General features: G+C 41.5%; 1 protein-coding gene across 3 annotated transcripts in view; it reads right to left on the reverse strand.

Annotated features, from left to right (window-relative positions):
- The window catches only part of lekr1 (leucine, glutamate and lysine rich 1), a 162,160-nt gene that overhangs the window by 43,844 nt on the left and 103,625 nt on the right, over nucleotides 1-14,691 (reverse strand). For all 3 annotated transcript variants that reach the window (XM_037539874.1, XM_037539875.1, XM_037539873.1), the window contains exon 8: nucleotides 3,510-3,587. In XM_037539874.1, the coding sequence (XP_037395771.1) occupies nucleotides 3,510-3,587 (78 nt within the window). The remainder of the gene's footprint in view (nucleotides 1-3,509; nucleotides 3,588-14,691) is intronic.

The raw sequence follows: 14,691 nt of genomic DNA on the forward strand, positions 1-14,691 counted from the left end.
AATCATTCAACTTATCACACTGCAAAAAAATTATATCTTAGAAAGTGTAAATAACTTAAATGTAGTCAATAAATCTAACGTGTCAGACTAGATTATTCCACCTGTCTCCATACATTGGTACTTGATTTAAGGGACTTTTTCTAGTGAAAGAGTCTTATTCCAGTGGAAGATTGTTTTACTGTTTTCTAGAAATAATTCAGATAATTTTGCTCATTTCAAGAAATACTGCTTAAAACAAGTAAACTGTTCTGCTCTAAGATGCAGTGCAGTGATGTCTGGTTCCTATCACCACCACTCTGTTCAAGTTTAATGCCGTAAGTTTCTCTAGAGTGGAGCATTTCGCACCTTCCTTTAATTATGCAGGAATTCTGAAATAACAGTGGATTTTCCCTTAAAGTATTTGAATTCACTGATCAGAAGGGGTGTCTGGATACTTTTAGAGATAAAACGGTAATAACGCTGGTCTGTTCTGTCTCCAGGTCGTTGCTGTGTTTGATATGCCCCTGCGGCAGGACTAATGAGAGAGAGCAAATGTCATGGATAAACAGTTCGGAGAAGGGAGCGGCGTCCGCATCTGGAATTCACAAACAAGAATTGAAAACGGTGCAGCTTCACACGTGTTCGATATAAAGCTCCGATCTGGAATGAAAGCAGGCTGTGTGACACGCACACATACGTACGCACACATGGTACGGTTTGAGGGGGCTATTTGGGGTGGGAGGGGCCTCTGAGTGAAGAAGATGAAGGAGAGGAGTGTGTCGGAGCGTCGTGAGAGGCGGCGGTGGGTCAGATTTAAAACAGATTAGACTGTTGTGTGTCCTCAGAGTAAATAATTTGTGCTTGTGATGAGTGGGATTGCTTTGGAAGCTCCCCTGCTGAGGGGGGTGAAAATTAAAATGGGCTTTTGAAGAGGGAGACGTCGCTCGGTGTGTGGGTTCGATATTGTGTGTGTGTGTGTGTGTGTGTGTGTAACCTGAAGGTCTGAATGTGAAGCTGTTCCATCTGCCACCACTCTGTCTCACACACAGCTGGAGCTCAAACACCAAAGAGTTTAATATCTCCACAATATATATCAGAACTTCAGAGAGAGGAAGCAAAGAAAGAGAAAAAGACGGAGAGAGAGAGAGAGAGAGATAGATAGATAGATAGATAGATAGATAGATAGATAGATAGATAGATAGATAGATAGATAGATAGATAGATAGATAGAAGAAAGAAGGAGAAAGCAAGGCAGAAACAAAATGGAAGAGAGAGAGAGCAAGGTAGAGGGGCCAAAAGCAAGAAAGAAAGAAAGAAAGAAAGAAAACAAGACAACACAAGAAAGAAAAGAAAAGAAAGAGATAGAGGGAGAGAGGGAGAAAGAAAGAAAAAATGAAGAGAGCAAAAGAGAAAGAAACGGACAGTAAGGCAGAAAAGAAGATAGAAAGAAATAGAGATATACAGAGGGGGACGAGGAAAACATGGGAGAGGAAGAGAGAAGGAGAAAGAAAAGAAGGAGAGGGAGGAAAAGAAAGAGACGGAAAGGGGGAGAGAGAGAGAGAGAGAGAGAGAAAGAGGGAGAGGAGTGGGGAGGTGTCAGAGGAGTCCTGCGTCTGTGCTGCTTCGTCAGTCTTTACTCTCACTGCCTCTCATCACCAGCTCTTTTTCAACTCATTTCCTTTCATCTCTCCTTTTTTTCTGTCATCCTCCTCTTTTTCACGTGTGCGTGCACTGAAAAAAAGTGATGCGTTGAATTGACTTCAAAGGTATTCATCAAAAACATCCCGGCAACACAGTCGTAGTTGAAAGACCGAATTGTGCTGATCTGATTTACTGATGTAGAAATGATGAACATGATGAATCCAAACTCAATACATCTCCTTTATTAGGGAGGCTCTGAGTGAAGATCACAGCTCTGATCACACTCTGCTCTGTTCTGTCTCCATCTCTGCCTCTGTTTCACTCTGTCTTCTAGGCTGATGTGGTGTATCCGTGGGGAAGACTCTGACACACAAAACTCTCTCTCTCTCTCTCTCTCTCTCTCTCTCTCTCTCTCTCTCTCTCTCTCTCTCTCTCTCTCTCTCTCACACACACACACACACACACACACACACACACACACACACACAGATGGCGGCATCTCAAAGCCTTGTCAGGAACGCACCTCACTTCACTCAGGAGTGCTTACAGATCAAACTGCTGTCTATATCTGTCTCTGTGACGCACACACACTCGTAAACCCTGGAGAACAATAATGACACACACCGTGAAGAATGAAAACACCACACACTCGTCCTCAAGGACAAAAACGCTACACACCAAAAAATGTACTTCAAAAAGCCCAGCATTTCCACATGAATCAAACATTCTACCGCCTTTCAGATAAAACGAAGCAGGTGTGGATTGTGGCTCAAATTCATCTGCAGAAATAGAATGTTAGGGATTTATAGGCTACTGCTAATATGTGTTGAGACACACTAATAATAATACATTCAATTAGTTTATATCAGTTTCATTAATATAGCAGCTTTTTTCATTCACCTCTATGTAGGTTATCTTATAGCCCGCTGAGAGAAAGTTAGTCAGTCAGTGTGAGATTTATGCTAACTGCTATGAAGGTTATCTTATAGCCCGCTGAGAGAAAGTTAGTCAGTTAGTGTGAGATTTATGCTAACTGCTATGAAGGTTATCTTATAGCTGCCTGAGAGAAAGTTAGTCAGTCAGTGTGAGATTTATGCTAACTGCTATGAAGGTTATCTTATAGCTGCCTGAGAGAAAGTTAGTCAGTCAGTGTGAGATTTATGCTAACCGCTATGTAGGTTATCTTATAGCCCGCTGAGAGAAAGTTAGTTAGTCAGTGTGAGATTTATGCTAACCGCTGTGTAGGTTATCTTATAGCCCGCTGAGAGAAAGTTAGTCAGTTAGTGTGAGATTTATGCTAACCGCTGTGTAGGTTATCTTATAGCCCGCTGAGAGAAAGTTAGTCAGTTAGTGTGAGATTTATGCTAACCGCTATGTAGGTTATCTTATAGCCCGCTGAGAGAAAGTTAGTCAGTGTGAGATTTATGCTAACTGCTATGTAGGTTATCTTATAGCCCGCTGAGAGAAAGTTAGTTAGTCAGTGTGAGATTTATGCTAACCGCTGTGTAGGTTATCTTATAGCCCGCTGAGAGAAAGTTAGTTAGTCAGTGTGAGATTTATGCTAACCGCTATGTATGTTATCTTATAACCCGCTGAGAGAAAGTTAGTCAGTCAGTGTGAGATTTATGCTAACCGCTGTGTAGGTTATCTTATAGCCCGCTGAGAGAAAGTTAGTCAGCCTAAGGGAGAAAATTGTCAGTCAGATTGAGATTTTTCACTCACTGCTACTGATGTTAGCTCACAGCTACATGTGGAAAAGTTAATCAGTCTGAAGTATATTTTCACACAATGCTAAGCAGATTAGCTCAAAGCCTGTTGAGAGAAAGTTTGTCTCTCCAAAGAAAATGTTCCCTTGCTGGTACAAGCAAGTTCAGTGCACTTCTCTTTACCTCAGTATGGTGGCGCTCTGCTCATTGCTCTGCTGCTGCCACCGAGAGCGTTCCATCTCCTCCTCCTCACGCCTGGTCCTAGAAGACAAGAACAGAGCTTCAACTTTAAAGTGCAGCACAATTAATCAGTGCTTCTCAATGGAAAAGGGCCACCAGAAGATGGATAGTGGGCGGTGGACCTACAAGATAGGTGTGTCTAGTAGAGCGGACAGTTGGTGGACACAGTGTTTAAAAAAACAGCTTTCTGACAGACTCACACCAGCACCACACACTACCATGATAGTGTCACTGCTGTGCTTAGAATCAGTGGTGGACGAAATACACAAATCCTGTAACTGAGTTAAAGTAGAGACACCCAAGGTAAAATATTACTCCAGTAACAGTAGAAGTTCCTCCCTTTATACCTCCACTTGAGTAACAGTACTAAAGTATTTGCCTTCAAATGTACTTAAGTATCAAGAGTAAAAGTACTAAAAGATTAATTATGACTAAAGTCCTATTATCATTTTTGTAATGAGACACTTGCCTTATTAACTCATTTTAGGAGAAAATACTCCAGTGTCTCTCTTGGTAAACCAATATTTTAATAGAGTGTCATTAATGAGTGATGCTGACGTCTATTAAAATGATAAACACTGAAGGCAAACCGTTTCCATCAGGTAGATCTGAGTGGCTCAGTTTGCAAACAAGCAAAGTTTCAGTTTAAGATTTATTTGCAACTTAGTTTCGAGTTTAAGTTTAATAAAAACTTGTTTTAAACTCAGACTGCATATGTGGACATATTTCTATATTGTGCTCTATTTACACAAAGTTAGGTTAGTTCATCATTTATGTTGAACAGACTCTCCCAAAGTTTTACGCTGCTGCGCTGACGTTGAACCGTGTGCTTGAACTGGGTCGGTATGACCAACAGGTCAAAACAAGCTCAAAACAGTGACCACTGTGCCCTGATTGGTGGTCTTGCTTCGCACTTCTTTTGTTTTGACATGTTGCGATTTAAAACATACATAAACCAAAAGGAATGACTCCAAAATGAAGTAAAAAGTGAGATATTTGACTTTGAAATGGGCTGAATCCCAAATGGCTCTGTACTCCCTAAATGAAAGTTTAGAAATTCTAGCCACTACAGTCAAACAGTGCATCATTTATTAAGTGTGGATGTGTTGGGCTGCAGAAGACAGAATTTAAATTTCTACATCGTGCACTATGTAGGGAGCAGGGAGTCGTTTGAGATTCAGCCGTGGTGTGAGAAAAGGGGCGTTGCTGGATTGATGCTAAATAAGACTTGTGGTGGTAATTTGGTGACCAAATTTGTTCATGTTGATTATCATTAATAATAACTTTCCTGGTCAACGAGTCAGGAAAACAGCTTCCAATTTGCTGACAATTCAGGAACGCAGCCTCCCGATTGGTTGACGAATCAGTAACACATGCTCTATTCGGCAGACAAGTCAGGAACACAGCCACTTATTGGTCAACGAGTCAGGCAAACAGGCTCCGATTGGTTGATGAGTCAGGAACACAGCCTCTGACTGGTCAACAAGTCAGGCACACAGCCTTTTATTGTTTGATGAGTCAGGAACACAGCCTCTGATCAGTTGATGAGTCAGGAACATAGCCTCTGATTGGTTGATGAGTCAGGAACACAGCCTGTATATGGTCAACAAGTCAGTGAAACAGCTTCCAGTTATTTTCTGAACAATTGTGTATATCATCATGTTTCACGTTGGCTGCCTAAAGGCAATAAACCACTTGAGGCCATGCGTTGCTGCAATTTTACCACAGGAAAGGGAGTTTTAGGCCTTCTGCTTTGTGTCATGGCTAAAAACACTGCCTCTCGTGGCTTTTTGCTTTAATGAAGTTATTTAACCAATGCTATTCTGGTACGATTCTTGGTGATGATAGGCCGGTTCAGATTAGTTTTAGACAAAATTTTGTGGGATTCAGACTCAAAACCTGGTGATGTATTTAAGGGGCAGGTAGGACTTTATAGTCAGGTTCTATAACTATACTACAGTGGTTTCTTGCCATTGACGGATAAGGAAGAAGGGATGCATTTTGCAGCACCAGATGGGCGACAGTGAGTAACTATAAACCTCTAAAGTGCACCTATATGGTATGTTATAATCGAGAGGGGAGTCATATCCATGTCTTTAATACACTTTACTGCTTTGATTCATTAATTTTCAATGGCACTCAGCCAGCCTAATACAGACGAGCACTTGTGTCACGCAAAACACTGACTCCGCCCAACACACACACACACACACACACACACACACACACTATCCAAATCCTCTTTCTGGCGTTGTGACTGTCTGGCTCATGGAGTGACCTTCCTGCCACACGCAATCAGTATCTAGGCCGGGATTCGCATGTTTGGGTCCTGTCTGAGCAGCCAGGGGCCACCAGAGGACCCCTCCTCCCCCCTCCCCTCTCCCCTTTCTTCCCTTTTGTTATGATCTTTCTTCCATGTCAGCCAAGCTGTCTTTGCATCTCTAGTTAGTATGTTAACCCTCTTCAGTCCCTTAAGGCAACCCCACCACCACCAAGACTTCTTCTTGAATTCTGTATTCATTATATGTTTATAGTAGGAGTGTCAAACAATTAAAATAAAGAATCACGATGAACTGCATTAATATTTGTGATCACTCAATGCAACTGACCCTAAAAAGATAGTTACATTTATCAGAATGTATTTATTTTTTAAATATTTCATTATTTTATAACATCATTTTCATTGTTCAGACATCGTGTTATTTCCACAGACTGAACAGTTTCCAATTTTTATCACCGACATCCAGTGAGAGCAACAGTGGCTGCATGTTCCGATCAGTGAGTGTATAGCCGAGTCCCAGTTTATGGGCTGCATCTGAAGGCCGATTGCATCAAAGCAGCACAACTAGGCTATTCTATTTCGACGGCTTCTCTATATACAGCTGAGAAATTTGTCCTTCTTTTCCATGCCAACAAAGGATCCTTTACCAGCCAATAGATCCCGAAGTTTATTGTGTGCCGGCAAGGATTCGAGAACATGGCGGTGTCAGCAGAGGAGCGAACAGCGGCTGAGGAGACACTTTAAAATAAAAGTATTGGGTTTAAACTGAGTCGAATAGCAAATGAGACAAATGTAAAAACAGCCAATGTGGTCTGAAGCAAAATGTATGCTAATGTACAGGTGTCGGCAGTGAAGCTTCATCAGCTCTAATAAATGAAGAAAGTTACTATTTGGGTGGTGGATCATTCACAGCACTGATGTGGTGGTGGTGTGTTAGTGTGTGTTGCACTGGTCTGAGTGGATCAGACACAGCAGTGCTGCTGGAGTTTTTATACACCTCAGTGTCACTGCTGGACTTAGAATAGTCCATCAACCAAAAACATCCAGCCAACAGCGCCCTGTGGGCAGCATCCTGTGACACTGATGAAGGTCTAAAGGATGACCAACACAAACTGTGCAGCAGCAGATGAGCTGTCGTCTCTGACTTTCTATCTACAAGGTGGACTGACAAGGTAGGAGTGTCTTATAGAGTGGACAGCGAGTGGACACAGTGTTTAAAAACTCCAGCAGCACTGCTGTGTCTGATCCACTCGTACCAGCACAACACACCACCACCACGTCAGTGTTACTGCAGTGCTGAGAATGATCGGTGTCTGTATGTACATTCATATACATTCATTGACTGAAGCCTCTTGGCAAAATAACAACGGTGGAAATATCGAAAAAAAATGGCATCAATAATGGAATGGATTAACATGTTATTAATATGTTATTAATGCAATAATTGTGTTACTGTTGACAGCCCTAATTTATTTAGATTATTTCATATGCTTAGTTTATTGAAACACGCAGCAAAACTCTGTGAAATCAAATGTGTTTATTTGTTTAAGACCATCTTTTAAACTTGTGTGTTGTTTCTCTTATGCTTTGACATCAAAACGACAAGAAGTGCAGTTAATATGAATAATTATTCAATATAAAGCATCTTCTGCCCAGCAAAACAACAATAACTCTTGACTTCTGAGGGTTCAGTACAACTCAGCCAAAGCCCCAGTCGCTTTAACACTGACTGACAGCCAGACTCTGTTTCTCTGTTCCTCATCTTCTCTGCTGCTCTCTCAAGGTCAGAATAGAAAGGAGGGATGTTCTCTTCTCGAGGTTGTTTTGTTTGCTGTCAGTTAAGCCCCTCCATCACAAACTCATGTGCACCAGGCCCACCCAGCCCTGTCCCGCGTCCAGTGCAATGGCAGCAGCGGAGCAGCCCAAATTCATCCAGCAGGAGTCAATCTCGCCCCATGGGGTCTGGATCTGCTGGCTTTAGCGGGGCGGGAGAGAGCCGGGGGCGGATTGCTGTGTGATGTCTGATGGCCATATCTGTTTTGTTGTTGTTGTTGCTTATAGTCGGCCGGAAGGTTCGGCTGAGCGCTGTGACACGCTGCTATCTGACAGCGGGTTAAGATAACCTTTTATTTCCTCACCGCTCACATGCCAGCAAACCAGCAGAGATAAGAGAGAAAAGGAGAAGGAGAGAGAGGAGGGAGAAAGAGAGAGAGAGTGAGAGAGAGAGAGAGAGAGAGAGAGAGAGACATAAAGACAGAGACAAAGAGACAGGGAGAGAGAGAGAGAGAGAGAGAGAGAGAGAGAGAGAGAGAAAGAAAGAAAGAGAGAAAGAAAAAGAGAGAGAGAGGTATTACCTTCACTAACTCAGACAGAAGTACAGATAAAAGAAAAGTAGAGAGATAGAAAGAAAAAGTGAGGTGAAGAGGGCGAGAGAGAAGTAATGAAAGGAGGAGGGCTAGAATAAGAGAGAGAAGGAGAGAGTATGGAGAAGGAGAGAGATAGAGAAAGATAGCCAGAGAGAAAGAAAGACAGAGTGAAGGGGGAAGAGAGAGAGAGAAAGAAGGACATCCAGAATAAGAGACAAAGGGAGAGAGAGAAGGAGGTGAGGGAAAGAATGAGAGAGAGAAAGGGAGAGAGAAAGAGACACAGAGAGAGAGAGAGAGAGAGACAGACAGAGAGAGAGAAAGCCACAGAGTAAGACATAAAGACAGAGACAAAGAGACAGGGAGAGAGAGAGAGAGAGCGAGAGAGAGATACTAAGATACTAAATACTAAGTCTGCAGTTTAAAGCTTAAGTTTTAAAAAAATTAAGAATATCAGGTGGAGGGCGGTAAATCAATGTTTGAAAAATTCTCTTATTCTCTGATCACAAACAGTAGCCACGTTTACATGCAGCCTAATCCATTAATAATCCGACTAATAGCTCAATCGGAATAAAATTCGATCATGTAAACACCTCAGTCGGAATAGGCTAATCCGATTGAGGCCATTCAGAATACAATTTCTATCGGACTGGCCGTGGTGGGTAATCCTGTAAATAAACCATTAAATAGAAGCACAATAAACATGTAAATGCCTGAATCTGATTACATTGCCTATCGGAAAGTTTAAGTATGCTCTGCGTCATAGCGAAAGTTTATAACATTCAACATGACGGGAGCAGAAACTGGTCTGCTGAGGAGACGAAGCTTATGCTCTGATCTTTAAAAGACGGCGGCGGGACGGACGTCCAGTTTATGTGAGTCAGAACACGGCGTCTTCTAGAAAGGTACATTTCACACCAAAATACTCTGAATTACTTCTTTACATCTAAACGGCTGTATGATTAAGCCATTTTGCAAAATCAGTGGAGTTCCCAATTCGCTCATTTCTAATTACGTGTGCCTTTTTTGAATATCAGGTTAAGTAAACGAATACTGAGATGAGTTATTTGAACAACCATACCACTTCCTAGTCTATACCCACCTCTCTCCCTCTCTCTCTGCTATAATAACAGTGGATCCTGCTCTTTGAGGTTCAGTAATTGGGAACAAATGGGAGCGGGAATCTATGGCATGCGAATGCCTTTTTCCCCGAATACACACACAAGCACATAAGCAGTCACGACATGTGAGTGAAGAGAGAGACGGAGAGACGGAGGTAGAGCTCAAGGCTAAATAAGCTCTTTCCTCTCACGCCCAGTGCCACCTGACCCTGCTGGTACTAAAGCTAATTCAGCTTCAGTCCTCATGCTGCGAACAGGCCGCTGGGAATTACAGCAGTCCCACTTTATATTAAGTGTTTCTAATAACTGTAGTTTCACATGAATACCACACATACCAACAATGTAACTACTAATGATTTAGTCAATGTTATAGATGATTACAGAAGTATAGCCTATGTAATTACACATGTATATCAACTTTTTACACTATTACGTGGACAGCTCCTGTGTAGTTATGTAGTTACTGTGTAATAATGGAGTGGTAATATAGACATTGCTTTGGTGGTAATGCAACACATTTAATTAATGTAATAACAGTTACATTTTAATATAAGGGGACGCCTGCTGTTCTGTCAAATCACAAATGCTGTCTACTAAACAAAATGATGCAATGATTTTTGCTTAATATGATCAGAGACATGAACTAAAAGGGTAAAAAGAGAGAGATATCGGTATCAGTATCAGTATGGGATCATTATTGAGGCGATATCAGCAAAAAATGCTGGTATCAGGGAATAAATGAACAGATGATATGACCTATGTGTTTCCTTCTGTGGGGTAGAAGAATAGTTTCAGCTTTGTGATCTTAATTTTACAAACATGGCTCCCTTCTTCCTGATTATAGAGCCAACATGAGAAAGAATGACCAGATTTTACACCAAAATATGGGTATTGGCCGATACTCACGGTCAATATCGATATCAGGAAAAAAGTGGTATCGTGCAACTTTTATTAAAAAAGTTCAATTCTGATTTCACGTCGATCTCAAACAGACTTGCTTATGTGGTTTCTGACATACTATTATGTATAAAAATGCATTCAATTTTGTTAAGCCTTAAATTAGCCTTAAAGCTCCAGTGTAAAGGTAAAGAAGCAGACATCAGACATGGTTTGGGTTTTACCAGATTTTTCTTGCCTAGGTTAGTCATTGGCAATTCCACTAGCTTGGTCCATTATTACATGATGCGACCAAGCTGGGAAGGTGAAGGCTGGCACATGCTACCTTCGAGTAACGTGAAGCACCACGGCATCTTTTTAAACTGATGCTAATGCATCATGCTTGTTATGAGAGGGAGGAACATCCAATCCACCCCGAGAGAGCCCAGCCTTTTAGGGATTCACGGTCACGGACGGCTGTGGCATCGGCGCAGATCAATCTCCTGCCAATGGACACAGTCACTGCTGTAAATTGTTGTGTTATCGAACTTCCGCCTGCACTGCTTAATAGAGCCGCAATAGAGGGTCTCCAGTTTTCAGTATCCTTCAAAAATCGTCCTTCAGCCTTAGCTCAGTTGATAGAAGAGCAGTTTACTTCTCAGGTAGTTCCTCTTGCATGAGTAGAAAGGCTAACCTGGCATAGCTAAAGCATATTTCGCAAAACTAAAAACATTTGGACTCTGTATGAAATCTGTATCAGAACCATGAGGAATTTGCCTGAGACAGGTTTTAGAAAGCGGAGAAGGAGCAGAGTGGATTGTTATGTTCAACACCACATCACACGTCCCTAAACGGATCTGCACTCATTATTTTGGAGGAGAAAAAGTCCACCAGGTTTAGTTTTTCCTACTCAGTCCATGCAACATTAAAGAGTGCCCTGAACACCATAACCAGTACAGAGACATCGTATTTCTACAGTACAGTTACTGGCCACTGAGCTACAGTGCAGAGTTTCTCAGGGTTTTTAATCAAACCTCTGCGCCGACCATCTCCAGGTTTTTAGACACGCCAGCGAATCAAAGTCCTGCTGTAAAGCCCATTTTCACTCTACAGCTCAGTTTCACTCCTTTTTGATTGGCTACCTCATTAAATAAGACACATGATGAGTGGAGCTTTTCAGCTGAAGGTGAACATTTTTAAATTTGATCGAGTGGAAACTCAGGTGAGGCTGTTTGTTGAATTAGTTGAAAGCAGCAATGATTTCAGGCAGTATCAGCCGTTGCTTACAGTGCGACCAGAAGCCGTTTACCGCTACTATTTACTCTTCTGCATTAACGTATATGGAAGTGTGAAAATGGTTTAAAGGGCTACACAAAGCTTTTATTTTCCAATATCAGGGCGGTACTGATATTGACTAAGGTTCCAATATTGGTACTGGAAAAGAAAAAGTGGTATTGCGCAAGCTCTACAGGTTGATCTTAAGGCTATAAGTTGTCTTTGTTCTAATTGAAAGAAGTTTTTGTGTCAAAAGGAAAAAATATGCTGAAATATGGTGCTGATGTGGGGCGGATTTTGAGTTTTTCAGACTGCGTTATGCATTTTTTTGCACTGACGTCACCCGCACATGTTTAAGGTAAGATTAAGAAGATCCGGCTTGATGTTAAGGCTTAAAAGGCTTAATTAACAGATGAAGATGTGATGACAATAGTAGATAATTCATTCACATCCTCAGAAGACACTCCTTCACCACGTTCTTTGAATACTTTCAACACACAATCATCATTCATCAGCTCGGGGAAGGGCTCAGAAGCACAACTCATTATGTAATTACCACCAGAGGGGTCGCCAAATTCCCAAATCTTACATAGCCAAGCTTTATGTAATGTCAAATAGACTTACACCAATCAGTCATGACATTATGACCATCTCCTTGTTTCTACACTCACTGTCCATTTTATCAGCTCCACTTACTGTATAGGAGCACTTTGTAGTTCTACAGTTACAGACTGTAGTCCATCTGTCTCTCTGATACTTTATTAGCCCTCTTTTACCCTGTTCTTCAGTGGTCAGGACCCCCATGGACCCTCACAGAGCAGGTACTTTTTGGATGGTGGATCATTGTCAGCACTGCAGGAACAGCGATGTGGTGGTAGTGTGTTAGTGTGTTGTGCTGATACTAGTGGATCAGACACAGCAGTGCTGCTGGAGTTTTTAAACACTCACTGTCCACTCTATTAGACACTCCTACCTTGTCAGTCCACCTTGTAGATGTAAAGTCAGAGACGACAGCTCATCTGCTGCTGCACTGTTTGTGTTGGTCATCCTCTAGTCCTTCATCAGTGGTCACAGGATGCTGCCCACAGGACACTGTTGGTTGGAAATTTTTGGTTGGTGGACTATTCTCAGTCCGGCAGTGACACTGAGGTGTTTAAAACAGTCTGTAACTGTAGAACTACAAAGTGCAGTTATATAGTAAGTGGAGCTGATAAAATGGACAATGAGCGTAGAAACAAGGAGGTGGTCATAATGTTATAACTGATCGATGTCAGCTTGTGTTTTGCTACATTAGCCTCATAGCTCCAATGCAAAACTAAAGCAGAAAACTTCAGACACCAAATATATCTTGGCTGTTGGACTGCATTTTGTGCTGAGGGGAAAACTGTCAATTAGATTTGACTTAAAACAGCACTTGGTAGTGCAGTAAAAACAACAAAGTTCTCAGGCATAAGTCAGGGCAACACTTCCACCTACACCTTCTGGAGTAGTGCACTGTGAAGACGTTGCTTGTGCATGTTTGGCTTCACTAGAGTCTGACGGCGCAGTCATGCGTGATGGCTGCTGATGTGATGGTAAGGAATGCGCAGTGTGTGTCTGTTACTCTTCCATATCTCCATAACAAACAGCTGAACAAAACTGGAGCTCCACCTGAAACAGCCTGTCTGTGTGGGGCTTTACAGCCTATCTGGATTTGTCTGTCTCTTTAGCTCTCTCTCTCTTCCTTGCAGGTTAAACACATTGCAGGCCTCAGACCCCATGTGCCTTTACATTACCCCCAATCGCTGGTGTCATTCCGTTGTGGGGTTACCACAGCAACAGGCCGCCTTGGCAACACAACAAACCTGTAAAATATGTGTGTGATGTGGGGTTAGAGGTCGTTTGGTTGCTATGGGAACACACACTGCACACAAACAGTACTTCTTTTGCACGCTCTGGAGATATCAAAGCTTTGTACGTTCACACACCCACCCAAGTGCATGGTCAGGAGTCCAACACAGCGGCAGTCCTGCGGTTCCTCCTGAGGGTCAGATCCTGGCCTTGTTCTCCTGCACTCTGGACAGGCATGTCACATGACGCCACACAGAGCGCAATGTAAATAAATACATCCCTATAATTCTCCTCATAAACTGTATTCATTACTTATTTACTTATTTACTGTTTTATCCCCTTGTTTTACATAAACATATATACTATTAGTAATATTATTAATAGTAGTATTAGTAATATTATTATCAGAAATAGTATTATTATTATTACTACTACAAATTTTTCCATTCTTATTATCTGCTGTTTCAAAGGTGCTAAAGCAGGATTTTGATAGTGAGGGTGCTAAAAAATATAAATCCAAAGACATTACATAGTATGTATTGTTAATTTTATTATTAGCAGTAATATTATTATTATCAGTAATAGTATTATTATTACTACTGCTCATTTTTATTGTTTTTATCTGCTGTTTTAAAGCTTGTTCATTTACTACAAAGCACGTTGAGCTGATTTTTGATGGTGAGGGAACTAAGAAATATAAATCCGACATCAATACGTAACTGATAAATATACTGTGAACAGGACAAACACAAAGTGGACATAAAGCTAACAGTGGTAGAAGGCCGTCTTACACAGTGATCAGCAATACAGCATTCTGAGAGAGAGAGAGAGAGAGAGAGAGAGAGGGACAAAAAACAGAGAAGAAAACAGGGACAGAGAAAAGAAAGAAAGGAAAGAGGGAGGAAAGGGAGAGAGACAGAGAGATAGCGAGATAGAGAGACAGCAATGGAGAAGCAAAAAGAGAGAAAAGAGGGAAGATAGAGAGAAGGAGACATGAAAGAGAGAGGAAGAGAACATAAAAAGAAAGAGGGAGGGAAAGAGACAAAGAGAAAGAAAAGAAAGAGCAAGAGAATGAGGACAGGGAAGCAAAAACAGAAGAAAGAAAGAAAGAAAGAAAGAAAGAAAGAAAGAAAGAAAGAAAGAAAGAAAGAAAGAAAGAAAGAAACAGCAAGAGAAGGAGGACAGGGAAGCAAAAGCAGAAAGAAAGAAAGAAAGAAAGAAAGAAAGAAAGAAAGAAAGAAAGATAGAGTAAGAGAAGGAGGACAGGGAAGCAAAAACAATAAAGAAAGAAAGAGCAAGAGAAGGAGGACAGGGAAGCAAAAGCAGAAAGAAAGAAAGAAAGAAAGAAAGAAAGAAAGAAAGAAAGAGTAAGAGAAGGA

The sequence above is a fragment of the Pygocentrus nattereri genome, chromosome 7 (assembly GCF_015220715.1).
Source record: "Pygocentrus nattereri isolate fPygNat1 chromosome 7, fPygNat1.pri, whole genome shotgun sequence".
Taxonomy (NCBI): domain Eukaryota; kingdom Metazoa; phylum Chordata; class Actinopteri; order Characiformes; family Serrasalmidae; genus Pygocentrus; species Pygocentrus nattereri.